The sequence below is a fragment of the Vicia villosa genome, linkage group LG3, assembly GCF_029867415.1.
Source record: "Vicia villosa cultivar HV-30 ecotype Madison, WI linkage group LG3, Vvil1.0, whole genome shotgun sequence".
Taxonomy (NCBI): domain Eukaryota; kingdom Viridiplantae; phylum Streptophyta; class Magnoliopsida; order Fabales; family Fabaceae; genus Vicia; species Vicia villosa.
Window position 1 is genome coordinate 147,810,909 of NC_081182.1, and position 19,261 is coordinate 147,830,169.

General features: G+C 41.5%; 1 protein-coding gene and 1 long non-coding RNA gene across 2 annotated transcripts; both read left to right on the top strand.

The window, feature by feature from the left end:
* The first annotated feature begins 12,295 nt into the window (after positions 1 to 12,295).
* LOC131656786 (uncharacterized) lies at positions 12,296 to 14,677 on the top strand. Its single transcript, XR_009300292.1, has 2 exons — positions 12,296 to 12,759; positions 13,753 to 14,677. It is a non-coding gene; the product is annotated as an uncharacterized LOC131656786 (long non-coding RNA).
* A 921-nt stretch (positions 14,678 to 15,598) lies between these two features.
* LOC131659137 (uncharacterized) lies at positions 15,599 to 18,214 on the top strand. The gene is made up of 2 exons (XM_058928370.1): positions 15,599 to 16,471; positions 16,625 to 18,214. Exons 1-2 carry the CDS (start codon positions 15,599 to 15,601, stop codon positions 18,212 to 18,214), a joined length of 2,463 nt encoding a protein of 820 aa, XP_058784353.1.
* Positions 18,215 to 19,261: the final 1,047 nt, after the last annotated feature.

Consider the following 19,261-nt stretch of genomic DNA (forward strand, 5'->3'; position numbering starts at 1 on the left):
TCCCAAGCTTCATCTCCATCTTCTCTGTTGAGCGATTTCAGCTTAACGCTGACCCAGTCACAGCTGTGTAACACCCTTCTACCCCGCGGCAAATTAAATAAAATTATTCAGAGTATATGAAAATAAGGGTGCCACAATTCAAAATAAATTAAACATTGTTCAGTTATGTCATGCGTTCACGGAGGCAATCATCATCAATTAAAAAAAACATTTCATGTTAACACAGCATAAATTAAATCATACGGATTAAGTTTAACATCTTTAAAACTTATCCTTCAAACATCAAAACATAACCAGAGTTCTAAACCATAAACTCTAAACATCGCGTCCCCAGGGTTACAAATATCAGAGCATGATACCTGACGCTAACTAAACAACTGACTCATGAGCTAATCCTCACCAAGTCGAACAGCCGCTATCCTCAATATGAAAATGACAACATGTAAGGGTGAGTTTCATCGCAATTAACAAATATTATTGCATCATAAATAATAACATGTCATAGTCATATCATTCACCCAATTGTATTCATAAACAGACATTCAGACAAGTTTTATCATCATAAGCAACCAACCAACACATCATCAATAACTATAACACTGGAATACATCCAATCATGTTATAGAAGTATGCATATGTATGAACTGACACTATGCATGTAGTACCAACATTATCAAATGGGAATAACCCATGACCGATCCAGCATCATCAAGATACGCCCCTGCCAGCACAGATTCCACACAATGGGAATCATGCCCTTTATTGATTCAACACATCATCATGGATACAACATCATCAATGAATATGAATGAATGCAAACATATATGAACATACTTATACCATCGTCAAGTCTATGAGTAAAATCATCAAAATACTCATTTCATCATCATCATCATCATCATCATCATCAAAGCATGTTTACATATGTTAACGCCATTCCAATATTATCCAATCATCATCGTCAAACAACTAATAAATCGTCATGTGATTATTGCTTCAACATAGTATGTATTATCACATTTCATCATATATATACACAATACATCATTCACCAAGCAACAATTCATGATTCATCAATAATCGGAAGTTACCCTCATTTCTTCATTTAAACGCATAGGATATATTATGAGGTCTATCATACTCAAAACAGCACTCAAAACAGGCAAACGGTTCAAAAGATACATCATTTTCAAGTTTGGACAATTTTCTACTCAACAAGGTTCGCTCAACGACGCGAGGCAGAAGCGAATTCCTTCAGACCTCCGCTCAGCGGACCTCTAGCGACGTTAGACAGAAGCTAACTAGGTCGGGTCCTCCGCTCAGCGGACCCCCCTCCCTTAGCGGACCTGCGATTTTACCAAATCTCAAGTCTGCGACAGACCCTGCGATTTCACACATTCAAGCCCCAAAATCGACTTTAAGCACCAAATACAGTCATACAATCACAAATTACATCATTATACATCATCATACATCAAAACAACACATTTTAATCCAACAATTCATGAAATTTCATCAACCATAACATCCCTAACCTAACATACAAATCAATTGACTCAAACGACATCCCTAATCAATATTATCATCTTAAAATGCGATAATAGATGCTAACCGGAGATTCCCCCTTACCTTAGCCAAATTCTTGAATTGGGTCTTCTTCCTCTTTGGTTTTCCTTCACGTTCTTCAGCTCTCCCTCTTTCAGTTTCTCTTTTTCACGTTCTAACTTCCTTCCTCTTCTTTTCCTTATTTTATGAAAAATAAAACTTAACCTTAGTAAAGGCCTCATGACTAACACCCCTCCTTTTACTAAACACTACCTTGGCCCAATTCTATTATTTTCCATAATTTTCAATGAAATGCCAATTAATTCCAATATTTAAATTCTAATTAAATTAATTTAAGGAAAAATACGGATGTTACAACTCTCCCTCACTGAAAAAGTTTTCTTCCTCGAAAACATACCTCAAGTGAAGAGTTCCGGATAGGAATCTTTCATCTGGCTTTCCAACTCGCAGGTGACATTCCCATCAGCCGGTCCTCCCCAAGCTACTCTGACCAAAGCTATCTCCTTTCCACGCAACTGCTTCAGTTTCCGATCTTCAATCCTCTCAGGTAAAGTTTCAACGGTCAAGTTATCTTTCACCTGTACATCATCGATCTGGATCACATGGGACGGATCCGCAACGTACATCCTCAATTGAGATACATGAAATATGTCGTGCAAATTTGCAAACATCAGCGACAAAGCAATACGATAAGCTACTTCTCCCACTTTTTCAGAAATTTGAAACGGCCCAATAAAACGCGGAGTCAACTTCTTTGACTTCAAGGCTCGACCAATACCCGTCATAGGAGTAACCCTCATAAACACATGATCTCCCTCTTGAAACTCAAGTGTTTTCCTCCTTTTGCCATGATAACTCTTCTGACGACTCTGAGAAGCCTTCATCTTCTCTTGAATCATCTTAATCTTCTCTGTAGTCTGTTGTACAATTTCTGGTCCAATCACAGCACTCTCACCAGGTTCGTACCAACATAATAGAGTTCGACATCTTCTACCATACAACACCTCAAACGGAGCCATACCAATACTCGAATCAAAACTGTTGTTGTAGGTAAACTCAATCAAAGGCTGATAACTATCCCAAGCACCTCCTTTTTCCAGTACACAAGCACGCAACAAATCCTCCAACGAATGAATCGTCCTCTCAGTCTGTCCATCCGTCTGCGGATGATAAGAAGAACTCAATCTCAGCTTAGTACCCAAAGCCTTCTGCAAACCTTCCTAGAACTTCGACGTAAACCTCGGATCTCTGTCAGACACAATACTCGAAGTAATACCATGTAGGCTAGCTATCTTCTCAATGTATAACTGAGCCAGCTTCTCCATCGAATAATCCATTCTTACTGGTATAAAATGTGCAGACTTCGTCAACCTGTCCACAACAACCGAGATAGCTTCACAATTCTTAATAGTTCTCGGCAAACCAGAAACAAAATCCATTGATATGCTATCCTACTTCCACTCAGGAATAAACATCGGTTGCATAAATCCAGATGGCTTCTGATGTTCAACCTGTGACTTCTTACACGTCAAACAGGAGAATACAAATTCAGCAATTTCTTTCTTCATTCTAAGCCACCAAAACAACTTTTATAAATCATGATACATCTTGGTAGCACCAGGATGAATACTTAATCCACTACGGTGTCCTTCTTCCAGAATACTCTTTCGGAGTTCAGCAACATCAGGAACACAAACTGTGTCACCAAACCTCAGTATACCATTCTCGTTAACTCCGAATTCACCTCTTTTACCTTGATTAATCAAAGTCAACTTATCGATCAATTCAACATCAGCTTTCTAACCCTTTCTGATCCCTTAAAGAATACCACTAGTCAGTTTCAACATACCCAATTTAACACTAGTAGGAGTGTCTCCACATACCAAACTCAAATCTCTGAATTGTTCAATTAAATCCAGTTCTCTAACCATTAACATAGACATATGCAAAGTCTTCCTACTCAATGCATCAGTAACTACGTTTTCCTTACCAGGGTGGTAATTCAAACCAAAATCATAATCTTTAAGGAATTCTAACCACCTCCTCTGCCTCATATTCAGCTCCTTCTGATCGAAGAGATACTTCAGACTCTTATGATCACTAAACACCTCGAACCTCGAACCATACAAATAATGTCGCCACAACTTCAAAATAAAAACCACAGCTGCTAACTCTAAATCATGAGTCGGGTAATTCCTTTCATGCACTTTGAGTTGTCTTGACGGATAAGCGACTACCTGTTGATTTTGCATTAGTACACCTCCTAATCCCATCAATAAAGCATCACAATAAACAACAAAGGATTCCGCCGGATTCGGAAAAATCAAGATAGGATCACTTGTCAGTCTCTTCTTCAACTCTTGGAATCCCTCTTCACATTTTGCATCCCAAATAAAAGCCTGACCCTTCCTGGTCAATTTAGTTAACGACAATGCTAACTTTGAAAAGCCTTCTATAAACTTCCTGTAGTACCCTACAAGACCAAGAAAACTACGAATTTCTGACACCGATTTCGGAGCTTCCCACTGAGATACCGCTTCTATCTTCGTAGGATCAACAGCAATACCATTCTTAGAAATCACATGTCCAAGAAAACTAACTTCATTCAACCAAAATTCACACTTTGACAATTTGGCGAAAAGTTTCTTCTCTTTCAGTAATTCTAACACAGTTCTGAGATGTTCTGCATGCTCTTCTTCGTTCTTAGAGTAGACCAAAATATCGTCTATAAATACTACCACAAACTTATCAAGATAAGGATGGAAAATCCTATTCATATACTCCATAAAAACACCAGGTGCATTTGTAACTCCAAACGACATCACCGAATACTCGTAATGTCCGTACCTTGTTCTAAATGCCGTCTTCTGAATATCGTCTTCCTTCACTCGAATTTGGTGATATCCAGACCTCAGATCAATTTTACTAAACACACAAGCTCCAACCAGCTGATCCATCAAATCATCAATCCTTGGCAACGGGTACCGATTCTTGATAGTAACCTTGTTTAATTGTCGGTAATCTACACATAGTCTCATAGAGCCTTCTTTCTTCTTTACCAACAATACCGGTGCACCCCACGGAGAATCACTTGGACGAATGAATTTCTTCTCAAGCAGCTCTTCCAATTGTTTCTTCAGTTCAGCCAAATCTGATGGTGACATACAATATGGTGCCATCGAACTGGACTAGTTCCCGGAATCAATTCAATAGCGAATTCTACTTCTCTTTCTAGTGGCAATTCGTTCACATCTTCCGGAAAAACTTCTAGAAATTCATATACCACTGGTAATTTGCTACTTACCGCTTTCTCTTTCAAATCCATCGATGCAAACAACATAAACACTGTTGCACCATCTCCGATAGCCTCGTTCACCTGTCTAGCAGTCATGTTCGGATCATCAGCATTAACAGCTTCAGGAAATATTATCGTCTTCGAAAAATAGTCGATATGAACACGGTTGAATTCCAACTAGTTCATCCCCAGGATTACATCAAGTTGTTTCAATGGAAGACACACTAAGTCCATTCTAAATTCTCTACCAAAAACATCAACAGGATAATTCAAACAAGCAGATGAAGTAGTTACTGAACCCGACGCAAGAGTATCAATAACCATGCTTCCATTTATGTCAGATATTTCTAAATTCAGCCTCTTAGCGCAATCCAAAGAAATAAAAGAATGAGTTGCTCCAGTATTTATAATTGCAACCAAATGTGTACCATGAATGAAACACGTACCTTTAATTAGTCTATCCTCTGGAGTAGTCTCTAACCCATTCTCAAATTTGATGCACTTTGAGAATTCATGATCAATGATTTTTACACGTATATTTACCATTTATTTTAGTTATCTTTGATTAATTTTATTAAGAGTTTTATAGCATTCTTCTTTATTTTATGCGTTGGTTGTGTGTTTTAGTGTTTTCAGACTCAGAGGAATAAAATAGGACAAATCAGGACGAAAAAAAATGCAAAATTCGGAGTTTCGGAAAAGTTTTCAGCATGCTTCAGCAGGTGCAACACGGCCACCCGTGTTAGGCAACACTGGCCGTGTCAGCCAATACGCTGATTGATCAGTTTTCACTAAATAGTTCATAACTTGACCTACGGGAATCAGATCGACACGTTCTAATATTTGTTGGAAAGCTGAGAGAAAGAGCTACATTTCTATGATGAATTCAAAAGCTGATAAAGAAGTTGAAGCCTCGAAAAATTCATGAGAGTTGTGTTATTTTGCCAAATAGCTGACCTGTAAGGATGTTTTAGGTATTTTCGACCGACTTAAGTGACTGTCTGCTATTTAACCAAGTTTTGAAGAAGAATTAGGGGACTTTTTGGCCGAGAGAAGAAGCACGATTAAAGATTGGAGAAAACAAGGGTTTGGGAGAGAAGAAGGTTTTCATGAACGGAAGCGACTGAAGATCAACTATCATCTTAATTCTTGTAACGTCTCTATTTTATATGTTGTTTTCTTTGAACGATATGAGTAGCTAATCCCCAATGCTATGGGGTGTCCCTGATTGGATCATGTAATGACTTTGAATTCTTGATTTCCTCAATTGCATGTTTTATTATTCAATTTGATTATACAATGTTTTTATGCTTTCTTTGTCGGACAAATAAGGATTGATTTACGGTTAACGATTTGCTGGACCGCGGTTGTTAAGGTTTTTGTACGATCAAATTATAGTAGATATCACCTAGGAATAGGGATACCCTATAGTTACCCGTTAACTCTTGATAAAACAATTGCTTGATTTCATAATAAATCTTTAAGGAATTAGGATTTAGGTTGAATGTTCAAAGGTTTTCCCGCTAAGGAATTAGGGGAAAATATCCTAAAGGGCTGGTAATTGAATAGTATGAACTTGTTGAGGAGATCTAAATCCAAGGTTATTATAGAAATAGTCACACACTTTACCCTAGCATAATACTCATATTTGTCAAAAAGCCAATTTACTTTTCTGCTTATTTTAATTATTTTTAGTCACAATTTGCAAACAAAACTCCAAATATAGTTTTTGTTTAATTGAACCACTATGGAAACTCGATATTAACGTGCAGTCCTTGAGATCGATACTTGGGGTAAACCCATTATAACTACATCGGTGAAAATAGTACACTTGCTATTTTTCCGATCAATTCACTAGCTTTATCATTGTTGTAGTGAACGTAGTACTTCGCCAACTCAACAAATTTCGAAGCATACTCTGGTACCGTCATATTACCTTGAACCAGCTCCAGAAATTCAATTTCCTTTCGGCCTCGTACGTCTTCAGGGAAGTACCTTCTCAAAAACTCTCTCTTGAACACTGCCCAAGAAATATCCACATCATCAGCTTCCAGCTCAGCTCTAGTCACCATCCACCAGTCATCAGCTTCTTCGGACAACATATGCGTACCATACCTCACTTTCAGGTTCTCAGCACAATCAATGACTTTGAAAATCCGTTCGATCTCATTCAGCCACTTCTAAGCACCTTCAGGATCATGCGTGCCCTTGAACAACGGAGGATTGTTCCTCTGAAAATTCCCCAGTTGCCTGTTAGCACCAATCCCTGCTCCTCGGGCATTTCCTCCTTGCACACCAACAATCATGCCCAGAGCCTCATCGATAGCATCATCGTTTCTTCTTCCTCTTCTATCCATTGCTCTACTTAAATCACAAACAATTTAATTAGAACAAAAGTATCGACAATGTTTAACCCGCACTAGTCGCATACACAAGGAAGACTGACAAAAGACTCTGGTCACAACGACCGACTATGCTCTGATACCACTATTGTAACACCCTTCTAACCTCGCGGAAAATTAAATAAAATTATTCAGAGTACATCAAAATAAGGGTGCCACAATTCAAAATAAATTAAACATCGTTCAGTTATGTCATGCGTTCACTGAGGCAATCATCATCAATTAAAAAAAACATTTCATGTTAACACAGCAGAAATTAAATCATACGGATTAAGTTTAACATCTTTAAAACTTATCCTTCAAAAATTAAAACATAACCAGAGTTATAAACCATAAACTCTAAACATCGCGTCCCCAGTGTTACAAATATCAGAGCATGACACCTGACGCTAACTAAACAACTGACTCATGAGCTAATCCTCACCGAGTCGAATAGCCGCTATCCTCAATCTGAAAATGACAACATGTAAGGGTGAGTCTCATCGCAATTAACAAATATTATTGCATCATAAATAATAACACATCATAGTCATATCATTCACCCAATTATATTCATAAACAGACATTCAGACAAGTTTTATCATCATAAGCAACCAACCAACACATCATCAATAACTATAACACTGGAATACATTCAATCATGTTATAGAAGTATGCATATGTATGAACTGACACTATGCATGTTGTACCAACATCATCAAATGGGAATAACCCATGACTGATCCAACATCATCAAGATACGGCCCTGCCAGCACAGATTCCACACAATAAGAATCATGCCCTTTACTGATCCAACACATCATCATGGATACAACATCATCAATGAATATGAATGAATGCAAACATATATGAACATACTTATACCATCGTCAAGTCTATGTGTAACATCATCAAAATACTCATTTCATCATCGTCATCATCATCAAAGCATGTTTACATATGTTAACATCATTCAAATATTATCCAATCATCATCGTCAAACAACCAATAAATCGTCACGTGATTATTGCTTCAACATAGTATGTATTATCACATTTCATCACATATATACACAATACATCATTCACCAAGCAATAATTCATGATTCATCAATAATCGAAAGTTACCCTCATTTCTTCATTTAAACGCATAGGGTATGTTATGAGGTTTATCATACTCAAAACGGCATTCAAAACAGGCCAACGGTTCAAAAGATACATCATCTTCAAGTTTGGACAATTTTCTACACAGCAAGGTTCGCTCAGCGACGCGAGGAAGAAGTGAATTCCTTCAGACCTCCGCTCAGCGGACCTCTAGCGACGTTAGACAGAAGCTAACTAGGTCGGGTCCTCCGCTCAGCGGACCCTCCCCCCCGCTTAGCGGACCTGCGATTTTACCAAATCTCAAGTTTGCGACAGACCCTGCGATTTCACACATTCAAGCCCCAATATCGACTCTAAGCACCAAATACAGTCATACAATCATAAATTACATCATTATACATCATCATACATCAAAACAACACATTTTAATCCAACAATTCATGAAATTTCATCAACCATAACATCCCTAACCTAACATACAAATCAATTGACTCAAACGACATCCCTAATCAATATTATCATCTTAAAATGCGATAATAGATGCTAACCGGAGATTCCCCCTTACCTTAGCCAAATTCTTGAATTGGGTCTTCTTCCTCTTTGGTTTTCCTTCACGTTCTTCAGCTCTCCCTCTTTCAGTTTCTCTTTTTCACGTTCTAACTTCCTTCCTCTTCTTTTCCTTATTTTATGAAAATAAAACTTAACCTTAGTAAAGGCCTCATGACTAACACCCCTCCGTTTACTAAACACTACCTTGGCCCAATTCTATTATTTTCCATAATTTTCAATGAAATGCCAATTAATTCCAATAAATAATTTAAATTCTAATTAAATCAATTTAAGGAAAAATACGGATGTTACAAGCTGCACCGCTCAGCGCAGTCAACCGGACCAACAACCTGTTGTTCGAACAGAACAAGAGGATAATTGCTACGCTGGAAAGAAAGCACTGCTCCAGATCACCCCCGAGAAGACGTCATCGCCACCGATTCCCCTCCAGCTCCCGTTCTCCCCCCAGAAGGAGACATCGCTATCGGTCCTATAGTCTGTCCCCTCGGCGTGGCAGCCTATCACCCGAGTACGGCCACGGGCTAACTGACTATGAGAGCTCCCGAGGACGAAAGCGAAATCGAAGCCTACCTCCAAAGAAAACTTCTGCCTCGAAGAAGAAGGACCTTTCACCTCCAAAGAAACGTCCTTCCCCTCACAAAGTGCGCGGGGAGACTCTCAAGAAGAAAACTACCGGGAAGCCCTCCAAACTGAAACACTCCCCAAGGCGTCCCCGTCATCACCACTACACTCCTTCACCTCCTGAGAGTGACGAGGAGAGGCAGAGCCCTTCCTCAAGGGAAATTGTGAGGGCCAAGATCCCCAAGGGAATGAAAAAACCGCCCGTAATGGATCTTTACGATGGAACCACCGACCCCGAGGACCATATCCTCAGCGTCGAGACCATGCTCGACTACCACTCTGTCACCGGTGCCATCAAGTGTCGCATCTTCCCCACAACTCTGAGAGGGGGAGCGATGACTTGGTACAAAAATCTGCCGAGGAATTCAGTTCGCTCCTGGGCCGAGTTCAAAGACAAACTCTCCCACCACTTCACCGCTTCTTGTCGGCACCCAAAAACCGAAGCCTCACTGGAAGCTATAGTACAGGGACCGACCGAGCCGCTCCGAGATTTTCTGGACCAGTTCAACTGCAAGGCGGTCCAACTGCCCACAACCGAGGAAATGAAACTATATTTGCTCGATAAAGGACTCCGACTCGGTAGCGATTTCCACAAGGCCGTCGGCATCGAGAAGCCGCGGACATTGGAGGAACTCCTCATCAAAGCGCAAGCATACATCACCTACGAGGAGAGAGCCATCCCTCCTCGGATTGAGAAGAGCTCTAGGCGCGATGACACATCTCCTCGGCGCGGAGGAGAAAAAAGAAGAGAAGAAAGGTCCCGCGACAGCAAAGAAAATTGAGGCCCATCTGGATGCTTCACTGAATATACCCATCTCACAGCTCCCCGCGAGCGCATCTGGTCTGAATGCAAGAGTACTGAATTCAAAGATGCCGGAGTCCGTTTCCCAAAACCAGGAGCTCCCAGACCGGGTGCAGACAAATCCAAATGGTGCAAGTACCACAAAGCTCATGGACATCTGACCGAAGATTGTGTCCACTTGAAAGATACAATTGAAACACTCATAAAAGAAGGACGTCTCACGAAATACACGAAGAGAGGAGACGCCCTGTCGCACGCTCGCGAAATATGAACAACAGAGTCGCCACTAACATATTTATCCCAAGGAGGGAAAGGAATATCAGAAAACCTAGAATAAAGAAAGGATAAGAAAAGGTCTTTCGACCAGAGATAGGGTACGGGAGTCGGTTACGCAAGGGGAAGGTGCTAGCATCCCTCACGCCCATCGTACTCGATGGTATCCACCTATGTTTGTTGCTATCTAAAGGGTGTGTACTATAAATCTAAAGCTTAATGCTAAGGGAATGCATGCAAAGGAAAGAAAAGAAACACGGGGAAAATAAGGGTTATAAATAGTTGTGCTCGCTTAGGCCCCGCGACCTAATGCCTACGTATCCTTTTCAGGAATCAGAGCGTCGTAGTTCGGCTCTTTAGTTTTTGTTTGTTTTGTGTTTTTTAGTTGAACAGTTACATTCGCACTCCGCTGCTCGACCTCTGGAGTCTTAAGCTGGGAATGGAGCGGAAATAACGTGTCTTATTAGGAGAAAGAATGCCTCGGAGGCGAGATAAAGAAGAGAGATTTGTCGAGCGTTTCGGGTGTACCCCTTAAACAAGGGAGACTCGAATTACTCTTGTTGGTGTTTTTTAAGATTGGGAGCTTCCACTCAAGTGATCCCCTTAACCAAGAGGGACGAGAGTTTGCATTCCATTTTTATTAGTCTGACCTTTATTAAGCATTTTTTAAGTGTTTTCTTGGTATCTTTTAAGGGAAATTAAATTCAAGTATTTGTTAAGTGTTTTAAAGTTGAAAAGGAAAAGAAAAGGGAAACTAGCCTAATCTGAATTAACTAGCCTAATGTTAAAATTGAGAATTTCTAGATCCTAATGTTATTATGGTTTCTACCTAAGGTTAGGAATTAAAGAAACATGGAAGATAAAGTCATAATTAGAAGTCATAAGTAAGATACATGAGCCAAATTGAGTAAGGATACAATGGTACAAAATTATACACAAGCATGAAGTAGCAAGTCAAAAACATAATACAAAAATGAATTAAAAATACTACTATTTTTATGTTGATTTTTTATGGGAGAAATTGAATTACAAATCAAGTAAAAGACTAAAACAAATAGCCTAAAACTACTATTTTTTTTTGAATATTTTCTAAGTCAAAATTTGTATTAAAAATCTAAAAATGATAGGAGTAAAATAGTGATTTTGTTACCTAAAAAGAAATTGGAAAAAATTCTAAGTAAAGAACTAAATTCTACTAGTTTTGTATGTGAATCAGGGGGGTGCAGATTGAAATTAGTGGTGTAGACAGAAATTAGGACGCAAGGCCCAGCCCAAAGGGCGTTTTGTAGAGTTTTTGTTACAGCAAAAACGCTGCACCTGGGCCAAGAGGGGGTGAATGTGAAATTCATATAGCCCAAAGTTATTTGTGATTCACCAAACTTATTATTCAGATTTTTATTATGCTTCAAAAAATAAAGGGTTAAATAAGTTTTTGGTCCCTATAAATATTGCAGTTTCATTTTTAGTCGCTCCTTGTCTTTAGGCAACGATTTTAGCTGGTTTTGGCAAAGGTTTTTTTAGTAAAAACCGTTGCCTAAAGGCAGGGAGGGACTAAAAGTAAAAACTGCAATATTTATAGGGACTAAAAACTTATTTAACTCAAAAATAAAACAAAAACGAAAAAATAATTGAAAGAGGAAAAGATGGAAATTAGGGTTAGTGGTTATGAGTTATGACCCTTGAAGTCCTTCTCTCAGACTCACTCTCCTTCTCTCGTTCCAACGAAACACACTCCTCACCGGAAATCGCTCCGCCGTGCCGGGGGCGGCGGAGCTTGGCCAAACCGTGAAAAAAAACATCCCAATCGAACCCCTTCTTCGCCCTCTAACACAATCTCTTATCGACTTCCTCAGATTTTCTCTATATCTAGCCTAACATCAAAACCCTAAAAGTTCTCAATCTGAATTAAACAATGAAGATGAAGCTATAGGCTCTGAGACCTTAGGGTTATCGCTCACAGATACTCGTTCTACGCAATGCTAGCAAGAACATGCTGAAGAAGTGAAAGAGATCGAAGGTTCCGTGACTTACCTGGCGTGTAAAATGGCAACGACCGTTGAAGAGAGCCAGAGGGGAGATAATAAGCTTCCGAGGGCGATGAGATACGCGAAATAAACGCGGGGAAGGAGAAAGAGCTTCTTGTTTCAGGTATGATTTAATGAGTTCTCTTTTACATCTTCTTCTTCTTCTTCTTCAGTTTCTTTCTTTTTCGTGATTTCTGAGTGATTTTGTGAGGACGAGTTACAGAGAGACTGAATGGGAGAGTTGAACCGAGGGAGGTTGAAAGATTGATTCCGTGAAGATGATCTGAGAGAGGTTGAGACGAATTCTGGTGATGGAGTTTAGCTCTACTCCATTGAAGTTCAATGAGAACCTTCAATGGATTTTTAGGTGGTGAGCGTGTAGTGGTGAGGGTGAGTGAGAGAAGAGTGGGAAGAAGATGAAGATGGAGGTGAATGAGAGTGATGAAGATCAATGGAGAATGGGGAAAATGGTCGTGAAGAGAAGCTGAATGAAGGAGTAGTTGAGTTTATATAGATGTTGATGAATGAGGAAGTTGGTTGGGGATGGAGGAATCTCAGCCTTTAGATTAGTAGGAATCGATTATGAAATGAAAGGTGAGGATTGAAGTTGGTTATTGTAGTTTAGAAATCAGTTACAAATCTGTTAGAGATGTTCTAGGTTGTTGTAATTCTGTTAGGTGATGGATATTGATGTTTGAAGTTAGTTAGAAGTTATTAGGTTGGTTGAGATAGTTGGTTAGAGACTGTTAGAATTGGTTAAATTTGTTGTAGGTAGTTATGGATTAGTTAGGCTTGTAACTTATTTTCTGAAAGTTAGTTGGAGGTTGGTTTTTTCTGTTATGGTTCGGTTAGTTTAGAAATTGTTTTGTACTAGGTTTATTGGTTAATTGGAATTGTATTTTCTGTTATGTATTTGTGAAGAGTTTTTCTTTGCCATGCCTTGTATGCATTATGCTTGAACTGGTGAGAGTTCCTTGTTTCAACATGTGAGGCGTTTCTGTCTTGGCTTAACTCTGAACTTGTTTTTTTTCTTTTATGTTCATGTATTGAATTCTGACGTTGACTGTTGGCATGATGATGATGTTGCCCCATGCTGATAAGCCTTGTTTGGTTGCAGATCCGAGCATGGTCTTGACAAGCCGGTGTCACAGTATGTGGAGCATAATCGAACATGGAGCTGTTTGGTAAGTGTCTTCACAACAAGTTACGGGAATTGCTTGACGCCACCTGATGCGAGTTTGGCTTTTTGGTCTGGTATAGATGTATGGATTGTCATAGTCTAAATTTGATGAACCTTAGTAATGATGAACATGTTTTAGTGACTGTATTAATGTAACTGCAGTAGGCTGTTAGGGAGTTCTGATTCAATTATTTTCCTCTTTCTGCTCCACTCGATATTCAGTTTAAGCATTAGCTCTTCTGCCACACATTTAGGCAAACTGGTTTATTTTGATTCACTGATGTGATTTGGTTTATAGGCTGACTTTGGTTTGGCCTTGTGTATTGAATGAGCAGGGACTGTTAGCAACAGGCCAAGTGCAAGATCCTCAGCAGTTACTTGTCAAGTGCTTCTTCTTTTTTTTCCTTCTGAAATTATGCTGTAGTATCAAATGGACCTGGTTTGAATGTTGACTGTGTGCAGGCAGTGTTGGCTTGTATTTGCGTATGCTACCGGGTTTAATTTCTTTTCTTTTTTTTTGAACTGATGCAAAGATGTTTTGGTATGCTGCAGGGCTGAATCTTGGTTTGTTAAAGCTTTGTACAAATACACTTAGCACGACATGAGGTTGCATACGGAATATGGGCAGTTCGGAGAAGAAGCGAAGGCGTGTTGTAATGAAAATGAATGATCATGAAAAGGAAACTGAAGCCATATAGTCAGCAGTGTGTTTTTAGGGAGAAAAGTCTAGGATCCATTTTAGTAAAACAATGTTGATTTTGATGAAACTTTGTAATTTTTCTTTTGTAATTTTCTTGATGATGATGACTTGTATCATGAACACGGGTCAGATTTGAATGAGACAAGATTTCATCCTCTTTGAGATTTGGATTCACATCTATCTGTATAAAGCACACTTAGAAAATGTAGTGTGGTAGTGCACAAGTATGATGTTGATTGGCTTGGGATCATTCTGACTTTGGTCAAAATATGGAGATCCTTTTTTTTTTCTTTTTCTTAATGGTATATTTGAAATGAATGTAAATGGAATTTTGACCAATGATAATGAAAGGTGGACATTCTCATGAATATGTTTACTCTTTTTTGTACTTGTAGCTTGTAAACCAAGAAATCCCATAAATGTCCCAAGCTTTGCATAATTGAGACTTTGATTCTTTTGAACAAACTCTGAACTTAAACCAACTTCAAACTTGCATCCTAAATCCAAATCACAACTCGCAAGACAAACAAACAAGTACCTTGTTCCCCAAGAAAATCATATAAATAAATCCTTCTAAAACAAATGAACCAAAAACCTTGATCCCAATGCCAGTTTATCGATTGATGATGTATGATGAGTTAACTGACCTAATGGATGAGATGCAGATGAACGAGAAACATAAGCCAGATGGATGTAAAATTGGGTGGACAAATTTTAGGGTGCAACACGCCCCTCGGTAGGATAATAGAAGATCAGACAAGTCTGAAGAAGATAAATCCCCCGATCACGGGCCATTCCAGGTCGCTCTCTCCGTAACCAGGCCCAAGGATTTCCTCCCCGCTCCGGGTCTAACTTCGGCATATAGCCACTGGGAAAATTTCCCAACAGCGATGTTCATCTCAAATGGAGCCATCTCCGGCCAACTCACGATCGACTCTGTGAAAAGAAAATTTGATCATCTCATCGACAGCAACGCCGATATCGGCCCTTCCTTAAGAAGATTCAGAGGCAAATCCGAACCAATCACCTTCTACCTCGAAGAACTACCCGGAGGAGCGCCCAACGCCAACATGGCGAACAAAAATGGTGAACTTTGATGTTCGTCGTATCTTGGTCGATGAAGGTAGCTCGTGCGACATAATGTACTCGCACTTGTTCAAAACACTCCAACTCGACGATTCCCATTTAACTCCTTATGTAGGAGCCGACCTTCAAGGATTCAACGACTCTACCTCCAAACCCTGGGGATACGTTGAAATCCTAGTGACTCTGGGCGAAGAGGAAACCGCCAGGGTGATCAAGACCCAATTCGTCGTCGACTGCGAATCCCTTTACAACTGCATATTGGGAAGACCAGCCATTGTCGAGCTCACTGCTGTCCCATCCACGGCCCACTTGATGATGAAATACTACACCAAGAGAGGCCGGGTCGTGACGATCAAGGGAGATATCGAGGCTGCAAGGATATGTTTCGACGCTGCTGTCAAAGGCTACCAATCCGTAAACAAACAGCCCAAGATATCCAGCAAGAACAAGAAAGGCGAACAGAGCAACAAACCGGACGTCCACTCCGTCGACCTGGATGCACGTTTCTCCGAAGAGGAGCTGAAGCACGCATCCGAAGACCCGGAAGCAACAAAAGGGAAGTCCGCCCATCCCGTCCTCCCAATTCCTGACGGCGACTTCGAGCTCATCCCTTTGGGAGACGAACCCAACAAGAAGGTCAAGATCAGAGCAGGAATCCCAGAGATCGCGAAGAAACAGCTGCAAGCCTGCCTCCGTCAGAATGCCGATCTGTTCGCCTGGAGCGCTGCCGAGATGCCCGGACTCGACCCCGAGGTCTCCTGTCATCACCTTAGTATCAATCCAGCCACTAGGGCCGTAGCTCAACGTAGGAGAAGGCAGTCTCCCGAAAAAGCGGAGGCTGCCGAGAAAGTTGTAAAAGACCTTCTAGAGGCAAATTTTATTTCCGAGACCAAGTATTCAACTTGGCTCTCAAACGTTGTACTCGTTAAGAAATCTAATGGAAAATGAAGGATGTGCGTTGATTACACTGATCTCAATAGGGCATGCCATAAAGATGCTTACTCATTACCTAACATTGATAAGCTGGTCGATAACTCGGCCGGTTACAAACTTTTATCTTTTATGGATGCATATTCAGGATATAATCAAATACCCATGGCGAGGAGCAACAGGAAACACACGGCCTTCATGACCGAATCAGGCAATTACTACTATAACGTAATACCGTTCAGACTCAAGAACGCCGAGGCAACCTACCAACAGATGATGAACACGGTGTTCCGAGGAGAAATCAGGGACACCCTCGAAGTTTACATGGACGACATGATCGTCAAATCTCGAGAAGAGATAACTCACACTGACGATCTCGAGCGAGTCTTCGCCCGAGCAAGACAATGCAGGATAAGGTTCAACCCTGAGAAATGCACTTTCGGGGCAAGAGCTGGAAAGTTCATCGGCTTCTATCTGACCGAACGGGGCATCAAAGCCAACCCCGACAAGTGTCGAGCATTTTCCAACATCCCCACTCCGAACAACAAGAAGTCGATCCAAGTCCTGAACGGGATGCTCACCGCATTATCCCGCTTCGTCGCTAAAGCCCCCCAGCACGCTCTCCCATTTTTCAAACTTCTGCGCAAAGAGGAAACCTTTTCACATCTCAAACAAGTACTCTCACACCCCCCTGTCCTCATCCAACCAGACGTCGGAGAGTCACTCTACCTCTATCTAGCCGTATCCGCCGAGGCCGTAAGCGCGCCACTCATTCGAGAGACGAGCGGGGGGCAGAAACCCGTGTACTTTACGAGCAAAGCCCTCCAAGGGCCTAAAGTAAGGTACCAGCAAATCAAGAAAGTGGCCCTCTCGCTCATCATCGCTGCGAGAAGACTACGATATTATTTCCTCGCACACACCATTGTCGTGAGAACCGACCATCCCATCAAGCAATTACTAGGCTGTCCAGATATGGCCGGTAGAATGCTAAATTGGTCCTTCGAAATGTCTGAATTTGACATCCAATACGAAAGTAGAAAGGCCCTGAAAGCACAGGCCCTAGCCGACTTTATCGCCGAGATGACTATCCCCGGGCCTCAAACGTCCGCCAACGACGAATGGACAATCTTCGTCGACGGAGCATCCAACTCGTCAGGAAGCGGAGCAGGCATCATCCTCGAAAACAATGAGGGCATCCTCATTGAAGTTTCGCTCATCCTATCCTTCCAAACATCCAACAATCAGGCCGAATACGAAGCCCTCTTGGCGGGAATCCGTCTGGCCGAAGATCTAGGAGCACGGATTATTACCATTTACACTGACTCTCAGCTCGTTGCTCCCCAAGTAATCGGTGATTATCAAGCCAAAAACGAACTCCTAATTAGATACCTGGCCATGGTCAAAGAGAAAATCAAGAACTTCGCCCAGGCAAAAGTCGAACACGTCCCCCGTGAACACAATACACGAGCAGACATCCTTTCCAAGTTGGCGAGCACCAGGAAAAAAGAGAGCAACAAGTCTGTAATTCAAGAAACCCTCCCCCGACCAAGCGTACAAGCAGCCGCCCACCCACCGACGATTCACACCATCGGAGAAGCCCATTGCTGGATGACCCCTGTGTACAACTTCCTAACGAAAAACGAGCTCCCATCCAACCAAAAAGAGGTCGCGATAGTCAAATGAAGATCTTGCTCTTACGTAGTGATCAAAGACAAACTCTACCAAAGAGGATTCTCCATCCCCTTGCTCAAATGTCTCGACTCCACTCAAGCCCTCGAGATTTTACAAGAAATCCATGAGGGCATAAACGCACAACACCCCGACGGACGTTCGCTAGCCCGAAAAGCTTCCGGGCAGGATACTACTGGCCGACGATGCAACAAGACGCCAAGAATCACATCCAAAAATGAGATAAGTGCCAACGCCATGCCGACATGCACATCGCTCTCCCTAACGAGCTGAAAACGTTATCATCGCCTTGGCCCTTCGCTTGGTGGGGAATGGACATCCTAGGACCATTTCCCGTTGGCTCGTATCAGAACAAGTATTTAATAGTCGCCGTAGATTACTTCACAAAATGGATCGAGGACGAAGCCCTCGCCAAAATCACTTCCCTCAACATACTACGATTCTACAAGCGGAACGGGCTCGCGCGGTTCGGAATACCCCAAGCACTCGTCACCGACAACGGGACGCAATTCACGGACAGAAAATTCCAGGACTTCGTTGCCAAACTCGAGACGAAGCAGCATTTCACTTCCGTCGAACACCCCCAAACAAACGGGCAGGCCAAGGCCGCGAATAGGGTTATCCTCCGAGGACTCAAGCGAAGCCTAGGAGAAGCGAAAAAGGCTTGGGTCGAAGAGCTCCACAACGTTTTATGGGCATACCGAACCACTCCCCACTCGACCCCAGGAGAAACTCCATTCAGATTAACCTACAGGACCGAAGCCGTAATCCCAGTAGAAATCCGAGAACCATCCCGTCACACCGAGCTTCCCCTTGAAGAAGAGCTAAACGACGAGGCCATGAGGGAAGAACTCGACATGGTCGAAGAAATTCGCCTAGGAGCATCGCTCCGTGAAGCCAAAATAAAACAACAAATCACTTTGTGCCACGACGCAAAAGTCATCAAACGCGAGTTCGAGGTCGGCTCCCTCGTCCTCCTCAGAAGTAAGGACTCACACGATATCAAACTCTCCCCCAATTGGGAAGGCCCCTACCGTGTCT